Raw genomic sequence first — 12,900 nt, 5'->3', positions numbered from 1 at the left:
TGAAGAAAATTGCCTTGTCCCCTGGTGTTGGCAACCCACGCTATGCCGCTGCCACTAGGGAGAGGAGAGGGGAATTCATTTACCAAACCAGTTTTCTTGAGGTGGTTAGCTACACCTTTGGGTTGGGCTAGGGAGCTCCCCACTCTGGGTCTCGACTGGACTGGAAGTAGGAACGAGTAAGGACTTCCCTGCTGCACTGTGGAACCGGCAAAGAGAGGCTGCACTTTCATGGACCGCGCCTGCTGTCTACCAAAGGAGAGGAACTGTGCTTGCCATGTCCTGCTCAAGGAGAAGGTGTCTCCAGAGCCCAGCCAAAGCCAAGACACTACAAGGGCCAGCTGACTAACCTCCTGTTTGCAGCAAAGGGACACAACAGCTGGGGAAAGTTAGTAGCATAAAGTATTCAACCAACCGTCGCCGTGCAGCACCAGGGACCTGGACCTGACGCACAAAGTTACACCTGAGTTCGCTGAAACCGAGAGTGCTATTGGACTGCAGCTGGGACCACCACAGGTCGAGTTATTGACCCAGGAAGGATTGACCAGTGACCGCAATACTGGGCGGCTGGTAGTCCAGTGGCGACTAGACTTCTGCCAGCACTGAGAGGACTTTTGGGGCATTGACCCTGTGACCAGGATTACCTCACTCCCTTCATTGAACAAGGAGTAGTCACAGCAAGACCCCTGTTGACTGCATCACATCAACAGCACCCTTGAGCATCTTCAGCATCCTATAACCCTTGCATCGGGCCCGCTTCCATAGGAATACCCTGTAAAGGAGAAAGGTGCCTGGAACTGTCTTCACCTGCTGAGGAACCTTGCTGGTCCCCCTGACTGACTCGGTACTGGAGTTGATCACCTAAAGTGACTTCAAGTGACCACATTATTAATCCAAACTTTTTTGAGAAAAGTTTCTAAGTGTCAAGTTCATTGAATTTGCCAGTCGGGGTTGAGTGAGAAGCTTTGATTTACTATACCTTGTAAAATCTATATCTCTGTAACGCTCTGGTGTAACGTTTTCATTGTATTGTCTAAAATACATAAAAATACAGTCTGTTTATTAAAATTGGTGTCTTGTCGATTTCTTATTCAATTGTTTTGGTGCCGTTTAATTGCTTTACATTTGTTCATTTTTGTAAGCCTCGCTGCTCAGAGCCACAGCTACACCGGGTTGAGCTGAAGGTTTGAATGAAATCCAAGGGTCCTAAAAGGGTTGGTGAGTGTATTACACAGTGCGGTTGTACAATCAGACCATATAATGCACCCCATTACCTCCCAGTCTGGCCATGGAAAGGTGAGCCAAGGGGGCCAGTATTGTCCTTAAAATCATGATCTCTGATTAAACGGGATTAACCTTCTACCACTTTTAGTGACATCCATGTGACCACACATTAGAGTTACGACTTCAATCCTGATTGTGCCAGTTATTGAAATGTAGATTGAATATTACTGTTTTGTACTGTAGCAGAAATGGTTTTGTTTTACTTTATTTACTGCACCGTGTCAATCGGTCAGTATTTGTTGAGCACGGCTATTCACCCCGAAGAGTATCCAGGTCTTGAATCCCTTTCTGAATTCTGCGAGAGAGGGTCAAGTTCACAGATGAAGGGGGTAGTTCGTTCCAGCACTTGGCGGCGAGTTTTAAGAAGGAATGACCTACACTGTAGCTTCGGCAAATATGGGGTTATGGGTGTGGAAGTCAGAAGTGCAGGTATCTGTTGGGTTGGTGGAAGCTCAGGCAGCAGTATATTTATGCTGGTCCTTGGTATCCGCATCTTGAACTGGCATCTCTTCTGGACAGGGAGGTAGTTAATGTTCCTGAAGTGGGGGGGTGATATGGGCCTGTTTGGGGAGGATAAGGATGTGTCTGGCCTCTGATTTCTGTTTAGTCTAGAGTCTCTTGAGGAGTTAGGTGGTGATTCTGACGTACAGTGCATTTCTGTAGTCCAGCCAGCTGGTAACAAGGACTTGAGTGACAGTTTTTCTGGTTTTGACGGGGATCCATCTGAAGATCTTTCAGAGCATGCTGCGGGTGTGGCGGCAGGTGGCGGAGACTGCGTTGATCTGGCACTTCATGGTGAGTTTGCTATCCAGGATGATGCCAAGGTTGCGGGCGTAGTCGTCTGGAATGGGTGTGGGCCTGAGTTCGGGGTGCCACCAGGTGTTGTCCCACGGGGAGGTGTTTTTTCAGAAAATTGGCACTTCTGTCTTGTCCGTGTCGAGCTTCAGGCAGTTGATACTCATCCAGTTGGTGACACTCGTCATGGCGTTGTGGAATTTCTTCTGGTGGTGGAGGGGTCTTCCATGAGGGTTAGGATGAGCTTGGAGTTGTCCGCGTAGGATATGATGTTGGGTCCATGGATATGATGTTGGGTCCATAGGCTCTGACGATGTTGGGCAGGCGTGCCATGTAGGTGTTGAGCAGGTTGGGGTTGTGGGGTGAGCCTTGGGGAACACTATAGATGATGCTCTTGGACTCCAAGGTGAAGGGTGTTAGGTGAAATCTCTGGCTGAAGGATTTGAGGGCGTTTCCCTGATGCCGGCTTGGCGGAGTCATTTGAGGGTGTGGTGGGATACTGTGTTGAATGCAGCTGAGAGGTCGAGGAGGATCACGGCCACTGTTTCACCCCGGTCGAGGAGGGTTCTTATGTTGTTGGTGGCGGCGATCAGGGTGGTCTTGGTGCTGTGCTTCGCTCGGAAGCCAGAATGGAAGGCGTTGAGCAGGTTGTTTCTTTCTAGGCGTTTTGTGAGCTGGTGGTTGTTGGCCTTCTCAAGGACTTTAGCAGAGAACGGAAGCAGTGAGATGGGGCAGCAGTTAATGAGTTTGCTGGAATAGACGAAGGGTTTCTTTAGGGGGAGTCTGAAATCTGCGTGTTTACATCTGTTGGGGAAGGCGGCATTGGTGATGAATGCGCTGAGAATAGAGGTGAGCTCACTGCTGATTTATTTGTTTCCAATGTTGAAGAGGTGGTAGTGGCAGGGGACTGCTGCTTCTCCGGAGTGGATGGAGGTCATGATCGCTATGGTGTTCTGTATGGTGAGTAGATTCCATGCGGTGAGCGGGAGGCTGTGGGTGGTGTCCGGTGGTGTGAGGAGGTTGTCGAGGTCGGTGGGTAGGTGTTCGAAGTTGCTGTAGATTGTGGATATCCTGTTGTGAAAGTAGTTCACCAGTGTGTCGCAGAGTTCCTGGGTAGGGCGGATCGTGTTCTCAGTGGCTGATGGGTAGGAGAATTCTCTGACGTTGCTGAAGAGTTCCTGGCTGTGGTTGGCGCTTCCTTCGATGCGATCTGTCTAGACGTCTCTTTTCGTGTTCTTGTGGCGTTGGTGGTATTTGTTGAGGGCTGACTTGAAGGTGGCTCAGTCTGTAGGGTCTATGTTGGTGCGCCATCGTGTTTCTAGTCATTTGCAGTTGCATTTAATAGTCGGCCTTCATAATCATCCAGCTTGAGATCTACGTATTTGCGAGAGTCCTGGAGCTCGCGGACCTCCCTTTGCAGTTGCGTGACATCGCCAACGAGACTGGAGGTCGTTATTTCTACCTGCTTGACTTTTTCGTTGAGCTTCCCCAGGTTGGCCCTAATAAGATTAATGTCAATTGCCATAGTGTCGATTTTATGTCCCAGCGAAGTTTTGACTCCAGTAATAGCCTCCATAACATCCTTGAGTGATCGCTCCTATTACTCTTCCACCGGGCTTCCCTGGGTAGCCTCTCCAGACAGCTGGTGCCGCTGAATGTCCTTGGTAACCGTGTACCGGTCCAGTTTGTTAGTCTGGACCTGTTTCGCCCCACTGGACACGGAACCCTTGACGCGCTGCATTATAGCGTCCAAGGTAAGCTCCCAACTGGACTGGGGTATTCGAGGTAGGCAGAAGCACCACCCCCCACAGCGCCCACCAGCGGGCCAACAAGTCAGGACACCAATATCAAAAGTGCGGGCCCCCGGAAGTCCAACACCAATTCCTTCTCTCCCCAGTAAGATGGGCGCCTTAATCAGGTTCTAGGCAGCTGCAGCGATCTCGGGGACCAACCTTTAAGTTAGACTTGGACCCAAAAGATGGTAACTGTTCATTTAACCAGTAACGCGTCCTTCACTGACCTCCTGGGAAATTTGCCGGAGCCCCCTCTGCATTAAGCTGTCTTGAACTCGGGCGAAATTAGAGGACCACCAGCTCTCTCCTAGTCCCCCTGAAGTGTCAAAACTGGGGTCCTCAGGGCCGCTGCCGATCTGGGTGTGTAGCTAATGTCCGCGCCGATGGGGTGGGTAGCAGGAATACTACCGCCTTCAGGAGCGCACCGCCGCCATTAACTGACTCAAGGCAGGCGTGCTCTGTCTTCTCTGCCAATTGTGCCCTCCCGCCTCACCGGATTAATGGCTTCGGTGTTCAATCACCGTCGCTGCCATGGGTCTTAGATCCCTCCTCAATGCTCCGTATCAGGAGATAGCGGCGGCACCTTGTAAATGCGGCGCCACCGCGCGGTGCGGTCGGATCGACAGGAGCCTCTCCTAACGCCTCCCTGGGTGGGGAGGGGGGGGACACGCTCCAGTGCCGTGATGCGCAAAAACGGGCTTCACATCAGCCCGGTCCGGGCATGTGGCAGTCACGATGGGGCAGGCAGCAGGAAAGCTCTCGCCGTCAGGAGCGTGCCGCTGCCATTACCTAACTCCCGGCGGGTGCGCCCTATGTCGTCTCTGCCAACTTGTGTCTTCTTTTCTCACTGGATTAGGGACTCGGGTGTCAATCACCGCTGCTGCCGTGGGTCTCCCCCACAGCGCCGCTCCGGGAAATCGCAGCGGCACCGTAGGATCGTGGCGCCACCGCGCGATACAGTCGGAGCTCTCTACTGGCGCCCCTTGGCATTGTGGGTCCCGGCCTTTGGTCTCACAGCAGGCTGCAACTCTCCGGGGATGGTATCTCCCCCGTCGAACCTGCACGGCGAGCCAGGGTAAGGGGGTTGGGAACCGCCACTACTCCGACATCAGGGGCTTTCGTCGGGCGACATGGATGTGCCTTCAGGATAGACGCGGGGCAAGGACAATCGGTGAAGCTAACATACTACGCGGCCATCTTCGATCTGTGCTTGGCCCGCCCCCGGTCACCACATTCTTCCCCACATGACTAGGGTACAGCAGGTAAAGCCCAGATCAGACCATAATAACTTCTTGGTAACTCAAGACAAAAACAGGGCAGTGTTACACAACTGAGCATCCCACAATATATATCTTGGGTCATAAGTATAAAGGCTTTATTTGTCTGATCTCTGAAAATGTTCTCTTTTTTTGGTGTAAATATCTTTATTGGTTTTCAAATATAGCAACAACATAACAAGCAACAAAGTCAGTTGCTTACAGTCGAAACAAGAAGCATCCACTTATGCATAGTGATCATTTACAATTGGAAATCAGAGTACATTTCACCCATACTAAAGAGTGACCAGAATGGCAAGCAGCACAATACAGTACAGCTGGAGACATCAGCATTGCGATTTACACTCCATTATAACAACAATACCCCACCAGGCATGGCCTTCTGTTGCCTACCTGTATTCATGTGGGACTTTGTATTATGTTCCTCCTGGTCCAGTATACCGCCCATCTTGGAATCTACCAATTCATGCATACGATTCACCAGGTATCCCTGGGGAGCTCACCCCCTCACCCTGACATGTGCGTGCCCACTCCAGGAATGGTCCCCATATGTCCCTAGGCCTGGATGCCGATGGCATCAGCTCCCAGAAATTGGTCAGCTATGTGTGTCCGAACGTCACATCCTGGATCCACTCTTTCTTGGAAGGGACTCCCCTCTTACCCCAGTGCATGGCCAGCTGGCGCTTTGCAAGCGGTAAAAGCATGGCATGTAGTTAGCGAGCTGCGACTGGTGTGTCCTTCACATATCCCAGCAAACCCAACAAGGGGTCCGGGTCGTCTGCCGCACCCATTATATCCTGTATTGTGGTGAAAACGGTGGACCAGAATGATATCGATCGTGGACAGCTCCACTCCATGTGCATAAACATCGCCGGGGCTAGGCCACATCTCCAGCAACTATCATCTTTCTTAATCCCCATGCGGTGTAGCTGGGAGGGGGTTCTATAGAACCTGTGGAGATATTTAAAATGGATCAAGCGAAGCTTGTAGTTTGGGAACTGAGCTGTGAGTTGATTACAGCAATAGGCCCACTGATCCTCCGTGATTGGGGCCTGCAATTCAGCATTCCACAGCTGGAGGGCCTTGGGTTTCAACAGGGGAGCTGAGTTCTGCATGTTATTATAAATACATGTAATGAGTCTGTAGAGATAATCAGACTTGAGCATGATTTCTAGGGCAAGCAGCGTGGGGGGGAGCTAGGGAAAGTGTTGTGCAGAGTTATACACGTGGCTCGAAGTTTGTGATATAAATATAATTATGAAAATGGTACTGTGCGCTCCACTATTGGTTTAGGAGGGGACCTAAATAACTACCCAGGATATAGATCTGTAAATGTACGTAGACCCATCTTCTGTGGTAAGGCTCTGCTTACGCCCTTCCCCAATGCGGGCAGCATAGGATTGTGTGCCAAAGGAATGGATGGGTCATATAAGATTTTATGCTGAGCTCTTTCCCTTAGTTTATCCCACGCCCACCTCAGGGTCTCAACCGTGTCAATTCCGTCACGAGGGCGCTTATAGGCCTGATATAAGGCCACCTGAAGCGGAACAGGTGACTCAATGTCCATCCGTGTGTGGCTGAAAAGGGGTTGGGTGGACCCAAAAATGCAAGTACTGAGCCTGTGCACTCAGTGCATACAGTTGGATATCCGGGGCTCCCAGACCACCCTGGTGCAAAGGAAGGGTCAGAAGTTCCCCACGAGATCCGTGCCTGCCAACCCGCCCAGATCAGGGAAATGAATAAAGAGTGGATAGATTTAAAGAAGGCCTGTCTGAGGGGGATCGGAATATTCACGAAAAGATGCGATAATTTCGGCAAAACCACCATCTTAGCGATTGCAATTCTCACAGCCAGGGACAAGGGGAGCCCAGACCATGCGGTAACCTTTTCCTCCAGCCATGAGACAGTAAGCCCATAATTCAAATCCCAGATATCTTGCATATTTCTACTGAGCCATACGCCAAGATATTTCACTGGACCAATGGCCCATTTAATTGGAAAGTCAGATTGGAAAGGTGTGGTAGCATCAGTCAAGGGGACTATAGTGGATTTAGTTCAGTTTATGGAGACGCCTGCTATACCTCCAAATTTTATAAATTCACAAAGAATTGGTGCCATATTTGTCTCTGGGTCCTTTATGTATAATGTCACATCATCAGCGTAAAGCGAAATAAGGAGGTCCCGCGTGCTAAACCCTAGTCCCCTAGCAGTATGATGTTGCCTGATCCGTGCTGCCAATGGTTGTATCTCAAAAAGCAAGGGGGACAGAGGGCACCCCTGCCTTGTACCACGTGGTCTATTGAATGGATCCGACAGCAAGCCATTCACACGAATCCTCGCAGAGGGCCTCATATAAAGCAGTCGCACCAGGCTAAAGAATAGAGGGCTGAACCCCATTCTTTTCAGAATGGCAAAGAGATATGACCACTCCAGCGTATCAAACGCTTTTGTAGCATCAAGGTGCAAATATTGGACCACAGTAAAAAAGGTCCGCAGGTCATGGGCAGTAGAGCGCCCAGGAATAAAGCCAGATTGATCTGGACGAGCTATCAATGGGAGGTGCAGACGATTTGCAACCAATTTTGCAAATATCTTAACGTCTACATTTATTAAAGAAAGTGGTCTATAAGAGGCGAGTTCATCCTCGGGTTTCCCAGGCTTCAGTAGGGTGATAATGATTGCCTCCCGCATCGACGGTGGTAACAGACCCGAAGTTTGGGCCTACTCATATAAAGCAATCAAGTGAGGAGCCAATTCTTCCGCATATGTTTTATAGAAAGAATATAAAATAATAGTGCTTTAAATACTGGAAAAGCACCAGCATCTGGATCTTTGTACTGAGCACAAAAGAGAAAACATCAATATCTACTGATTTTGTTTTGTTTTTGTTTTACAAGTTTTGAAAACATTGAAAAACACATCATCGTAATTCACAACATATAGAAACTGAAAAGCCTAATCATAAGACAGTGAGATGTAAATTTGCAAATATGCACTCTTTTGGGTGGTTTTCTGAAGGATGGAGCTCCCCTTAGAGCCTCACACAGACCCAGCACTTGACACTATGTCCAGACTAAAAAGCCATACTTTAGATCCCAAAGACATGCATCAAGATTGCTTTCTATACATTCCCCGGAACATGGTAAGTATGCACAAAGGTGACACTATCTCTTGTACAGCTTTGTTTCACTCCATGTTTAAACATAGTTAGAATTCAACTCCATGTTTAAACATAGTTAGAATTCAAATGCAACACGTTTAGAGTAGCCCTTCAGATCTCTTCAGGACTCCTAGACTCATTCCACTTAGTTTCCTCTATAACCCCACACTTTACCAACTGTACACAAGAAATAGAGTAGCATCTGATAGAAATATTGTATTGCTAGTGAAGCACAGTCTCTTATAACTGTCTGAATCAATCTTAAAGCCTCAAGTTCACTGCAACATGTTGGGAGCACCCCTCCGAACCTTACGCACAACATTTAATGTAAATCGATGCACCTATTCACCAAATACACATGTAGTCTCCATTTAGACACCGGTGGTGCTTCTGACCTTATCAAGGGTTTGAGGCTCTGGACAGTGTTGCAGCACAATTTCTGATCAGACTACCTGTCGGTTTCTCCAATAGTTAGGGAAGCATTCCCGTGTATACCTATGTCTGGAGCCATGTCTGTACACACGTGGTTGCAGGTATCACTCTTCAATGTTATACTTACTTTCTGACCTTCTATTTTTGGAACAAGCACATACAATTATATAATGGCTTTTAATAAACTGGTGGCCTTGCAGCAGGCATTGATGAAGAACTAGAGAATGTAAAATCTGAGTCATAACACAAAATGTGTCTCGGGCCACAATTGCGGAGGGGCATGTGGAGTGGTTAACAGCACTAGGCCATTTTACTAACCATGTCAGCAGTCAACTTCCCATTTTACAAAGCTACTTTGATATTGACATTGATTTGTCAGAAGACACTTTTCTTTTTTTATTTAAAAGTCCTTGACACAGCAGAAGTTACACTTGCGAAGGTGTTGCTAGACGTTGGCTGGGTAGTACTGGATTCAGTTAAAATACCACATGTGACAGACAATCCACCTCTCAACAAATGAGTGTGTAGACCTTAATTTCTAAGAGGGTTTTTAGAGCCTCTTCTTTTCAGTTTCATAATTGAAGACATGTAACCCCTGTTCTCATGGTATGTTTGTTAAAGTGACTTGTAAAGCACATGGCTACCTTGTCCAGTTTCCCAGTGCTGCCCCCCTCACTAAATAAGAATGCTCAAACTGTTAAATCGTATTATGCGGATGGAACAGCCAAGTCTTGGAATTATACTGGCACATCATATTGTGCAGATGGAAACAGCCTTGTCTTCAGTTCCTTCTGAAACACTGAGTGAATTAGTCCCTCAGTGAAAGTGGCAGAATTATCACAGTTGCATAAAAGTACCTTTGTGAATTGGCAAAGATATGTGGGATAACACTAAAACATTACTAACTCGCAGTAGTCTTATTACTTTACTCTAATGCTCATGCTTTTGCTTTTGTACAAATTGGTCTCGCTTAGCTTTTGTGTTTATATTTGCGACCACTTTTGGTTGGTGGTAACAAAGCACAAAGTGATAAAATATGGCATTAACGCATACATATTGGGTGCAAATATAGTTTTCCCTTGTTATTAGTCCTCGTATATGCAGACTAGAAATTGAAAACAATCAATGCAACTGTAATCGTCACCAGGGAGTTTTGTGCCTGGTTCCTGTGCAGTTTCAACATGTTTCATTTGGTAAGAATTCAGTTTTCTCAGTCCTGAGAAGTTCCAACGCTAATTAGAATGAATCTGCTACTTCCTCCCAAAATTGGAGCAATAGTGACTTGGTTAATATTTGCACAATGCGAAATAGCAAACAGATAGTACAATTGAGGAGGTAGAAAGCACTAGGAAAATGCAATTTCAGTCTAATATATCAATACATTGAAACGTAAGCTTGATGGACTCACTGGCACTCTTACTTAATTCTTGGATACTATTTTTTCAATGGCCACACTATAATGTATAAGAACATTGTACTTAGACCTCAAACACAGTCAACAGGTCTTCTCCAAGAAGATTTTGTGTTTTGATTTAATTTTCAAATGTATTCATTGTAATCAGTACACATTACGTTGAATGTTGTGTTTCATGCTCAGGATGCTGCTTATTGTGCTTATATAAGAGTTTTGACATATATTAAACAATTTTTTTAAATGGATTTTACAGCTCAGGTAAGAAGTAGCGCGCTGAGCATAGTTCAAATGTAAATTACAATACTACATTGTAGTGCAGTAAAAAAGCAATAGAACTACTACATCATACCAGTCACCAGAACAACAATCAATATTATTATAGGGCATGCCCGATCCTCCTGTTTGTTCATTGAATGTCCACACTGCGGTGTCCTGTGCCCCCACCATTAGACCATGTCCTGTCTGTGCAGGGCTCTAACTGTATCCCCCTGTACTCCGCCCAATCCTTCCAGATCTTGAAGTTTTTCTAGGGCAACCCAGTGACAGGTCTATCGGACATTCCAATCCCATACAAGGATCCTTGGTCCATGTTTCCACAGTCCCTAGCAATGTCTTCTAGCGACAGGCCAAACCAAAGTAGCACCCTCCTGATAGTGTTCTCCCCAGATCATCTGAGAGATGGTGAAGGATGAGTTTGGGGTCCTGAGGAATGTCCCATCCCATCACCCTCTCAAGTCCCCCAAGCACACCGCCCCAACAGTGAGCCAATACCGGGCAGTGCAATAAAGTGTGTGGTAAGTCTCCCTGTGGGGATCGGGATCAGGCCCACTCGATGAAGCCGGGCTCTGGTGGAGTAAACTCGCCGAAGCACCTTCAACTGAATTAATCTAAATTGGGAATCTATAACCGCCACTCTGGGGGGCATCAGTCGCTTCTCTCTAATCGTAGTCATCCAATTGGTCCAGTTCCCCCCTCCCATGCCCTCCGTACCCCCAATATAGGGTCTGATATTTTGCACATTAGCATTTTGTATATTTCTGATAATTTATACTCCTTGAGGTTTGTGAGGAAGATTTTGGCCTCCAGCGAAGAAAATTTGGGGATATCTTCCACTGATTGTAGGATAGGGCATGGCATGGCATGTCATGGCGAAGCTGCAGATGCCAGAAGAACTACATGTGTTGTATGTCTTATTTGTCATGCAGGTTTTGGAAGGTCTTGTGCGTCCCGTTGTGGAGCACATCCCCCAAAGTTGAAATGCCAATGACATTCAGACTGAAAACCCCTGCAGGGCCGTCACCTGAGGAAGTCTGGTGCCCTGCCACAATGGGGTCGCCGCTGTTAGACGGTCGGCCCACCCAGCAGCCTTCGAGGCCGCATTCCAAACACTAATCATGTGACGGGTGGATTAGCCGTGGATATAGATCCACCATATAGCAAGTGTGGGAGGTACCGGCTGCCCAGCATTCATCCCTCTATTGCATACGCAGGATCAGCAAAACCATCAATCATTTACAATAAGCAGATGTGCTGCCCAGTTCTTTTGGAGCATATTAGGAGTAGATATCCTACCCTCAACAGCCGGTTTGCAACATTTCCCCAGAGCGATACGGTGCGCACCCCCCTCCCAACAGCAACATTCCGTTGAAAGTTTTGATCTTTTTTAATGATCATTTAAGATGATTCATTCATGATCTTGGCAAGAATGACAAAAACTTTGAGCAACTCAGAACAGCAAAGCACGAAAAACGTGCCGATCTGCTGAACACAACAGCTAATAAATTAAATAAATGAATGTGTAAACAAAATAAAAATTTATGTTTTGAAAACAAAGTGCTGCTGATTCGATATAGGTTCAGCTGAATTATAGAGAAAGCAAATCATTTTGTCATGTAATACTGTCTTGAAGAATTGAAAAAAAAAATATCCAAATATTTCATTTAGGACTTTGGTCAAATTTGAAATAGTTCATGTGCGCTTTTTTCTTTGCCCTTCTGTCTCATCTGAATAGATTTGCAAATTGTTTCATTGAACTGAATTGGTTTTTTGTTTTATTTTTCCCTTTTTAAGGTTGGGTCTGGAGGCTGCAAAAGAAGAAAACCTTGCAGAGTGGTATTCTCAGGTAAGCGCAGACTACAGGAGGGCATTGATTTGCTGGCTTCTGCTTAAAAAAGAAAAAGAAAGAAATCTTCACAGGTTGATGCAGTACTTTGCAGTGTTTATTAGGGGACACAGACTGTATATCTTTAGATAGAAAAGTAAGATGCATTAGAAACGTAAACATTGCAGTGTGACAATTGAAGGTCATGGCAGACATATTAGAGGTATTGTGTAATAGGTTCATTAACCAAAAAAGAGAAGAAAGTTAGACTAGCTGCAGTAAGAAGGCCCCTGTAAGAATGGTGCTGAAGAGAACTTAGAACATTGACTGTTCATGTTAAACATTACGGCAAATGTGTTTATGGCAAAGAGTGTAGACTCTGCCTCATAAAGGAAGAGAATTCAAAATACATTGACCAGTGAATGTGGTGGACTGTGATTCATTCCTTTACTGAAATACGAGCTGTCAGTAGACAAAGGAAATGTTCAAGTGGGAAGAGCTTAGAGTGCTGGTGCAAAGGTAACATGAAGACTCAAACTATTCCAGTGGTAAGCTGTAGAAACAATGTCCTTTTAATTTTTTCACAGTTAAGCTGAAGAAAGAATATACTTAAAACACTAAAAGACACCTTTACATTGAAGGAATTT

General features: G+C 46.5%; 1 protein-coding gene across 2 annotated transcripts in view; it reads left to right on the top strand.

Moving 5' to 3' along the window:
* EPRS1 (glutamyl-prolyl-tRNA synthetase 1) overlaps positions 1 to 12,900 on the top strand; it is a 483,086-nt gene that overhangs the window by 262,166 nt on the left and 208,020 nt on the right. For both annotated transcript variants that reach the window (XM_085612943.1, XM_085612942.1), the window contains one exon: positions 12,223 to 12,274. In XM_085612943.1, the coding sequence (XP_085469069.1) occupies positions 12,223 to 12,274 (52 nt within the window). The remainder of the gene's footprint in view (positions 1 to 12,222; positions 12,275 to 12,900) is intronic.

Source organism: Triturus cristatus, chromosome 6, assembly GCF_964204655.1.
Source record: "Triturus cristatus chromosome 6, aTriCri1.1, whole genome shotgun sequence".
In the NCBI taxonomy this organism is placed as follows: Eukaryota; Metazoa; Chordata; class Amphibia; order Caudata; family Salamandridae; genus Triturus; species Triturus cristatus.
Note: the sequence above shows the minus strand (reverse complement) of the source record. Positions and strands in the feature narration are given on the sequence as shown.